The sequence below is a fragment of the Aplysia californica genome, unplaced genomic scaffold (assembly GCF_000002075.1).
Source record: "Aplysia californica isolate F4 #8 unplaced genomic scaffold, AplCal3.0 scaffold00258, whole genome shotgun sequence".
In the NCBI taxonomy this organism is placed as follows: Eukaryota; Metazoa; Mollusca; class Gastropoda; order Aplysiida; family Aplysiidae; genus Aplysia; species Aplysia californica.
The window spans coordinates 743123-744715 of NW_004797528.1; the positions used below are offsets into that span (position 1 = coordinate 743123).

The 1593-nt window shown below is 43.3% G+C and overlaps 1 protein-coding gene across 1 annotated transcript in view; it reads right to left on the bottom strand.

The window, feature by feature from the left end:
• LOC101860902 (BTB/POZ domain-containing protein kctd15-like) overlaps positions 1 to 1593 on the bottom strand; it is a 30314-nt gene that overhangs the window by 9290 nt on the left and 19431 nt on the right. Inside the window, exon 3 of the mRNA XM_013083850.2 lies at positions 20 to 215. Within this exon, the coding sequence (XP_012939304.1) occupies positions 20 to 215 (196 nt within the window). The remainder of the gene's footprint in view (positions 1 to 19; positions 216 to 1593) is intronic.

The following is a 1593-nucleotide window of genomic DNA, read 5'->3' on the forward strand; positions in this document are numbered from 1 at the left end:
CCCCCCAACAAAAGGCTACAACTGACCTGGCCTCCTCGTACAGCTGTTCGAACTCGTCAAACTCAGTGGGCACGACGAGCCTCTGTGTGCGCAGGTAGTTGAGGATGTAGCGGAAGAGCTTGCCGTCCCTGTCGATGAAGTAGTGCTGCTTCAGTGTGTCCAGCACGATGGGGATGCTGCCGTTGAACATCCTTGCCAGTTTGGACTCAGGGAATCTGCACGAATCAAAACATCAATGTTACAATTTTGTCCACACGTTGACTTTAGTTTTAGTTTTAGTAGAGGTTTTACAGCGCTCGCAACTGTATAAGGTCATATGAGCGCCAGAAAATTAGAGGTTATTACAAGAGAGTAACAAACATAAAAAAGAAAAAGGGGAGATAAGGACGATAGATGTTTGATAGGAAAGAAGAAGCACAGCATACCAGAGCACCCGCCAACCACCCACACACGTTGACTTCGATTTCGGCTTCAGCAAATTTTATAAGTCGGTGTACAGTAATGGGAAAGATTTAAGAAAAGGAGAACATGTTTCGGTTTTACAACAGAATTAGGTCATAATAGGTGCAGAAGATTAGAGGTATTACAAGAGAGTAAAAAATACCAAAACGAGGAGAATCCAAGAAATAGTTACAATAGAGCTTTGATAGGACAGACGGAACAAAACCAAACCAGAGCACCCACCAACCACGTACGAATTGTTTTCAAACCTAACGATTCAAATATACGCTCCAGAGAATCAGTTTGAGAAATGGAGATGTGGCCCAGCAACAACCCAAACACGATTTATACAAAGGATGACCGCGGGCACTCAATCCAGAACGTATTCATCCAGTACGTGTAGCCATCAGCGGCACTGTGTGTAATCCAGCGTTCTTAAGGAACGTCCTCCGATACAGATATTCTATGCATGGATTCTTTCAGACTTTGCCAATAACACAAGCCCTCACAGAGCCGATGCATCATTAGACGTTTTTCGGAGGCAGAAACTTGCTGAAGGTGCCAAAAGTTCAGAAAGCAACATATTATAAGCCCTTAGGGCGTATTGCGTGAATGAGTTCACACTGGAATATTTTTCTTTACTGAAATGGTAGTCTTATACGGGGTGCACACTACGGCTGGATCGGGCCGATCGCCCGACTCGAACACCTGAAACTGAAAACAAACACGTTTGTTTTTGAGGCGATCGAGTCGGGCGATCCGTAGTGGGCACCCCGTATTACATTCCTTAACTGATCGTATGTGTCGCAATCATAGACGTACTATTAATAGAATAGTATATAGTATAGTATAGTAAGTCAATGGTTGCAATAGGCCTTGACAATTGGCTCACTGGCCCTGTCTGATTAAATTGTGCTGCTTTATATCATGCGCCGTTGGATTTGGAACAGTGTTTGAGTAAGAGTTATACAAAACAAAGAACTTTCTTTTCAGGACAAGTGGCAATAAAGTCTTACTAAAAATAAAAAAAAACCCCAAAATACCCACGCAATGTTTATGGGAAAAAGTAATTGTTTCTGTAAGCCTACCCCCTCTCCTCTGTCTGTCTGTCTGTCTGTCTGTCTGTCTGTCTGTCTGTCTGTCTGTCTGTCT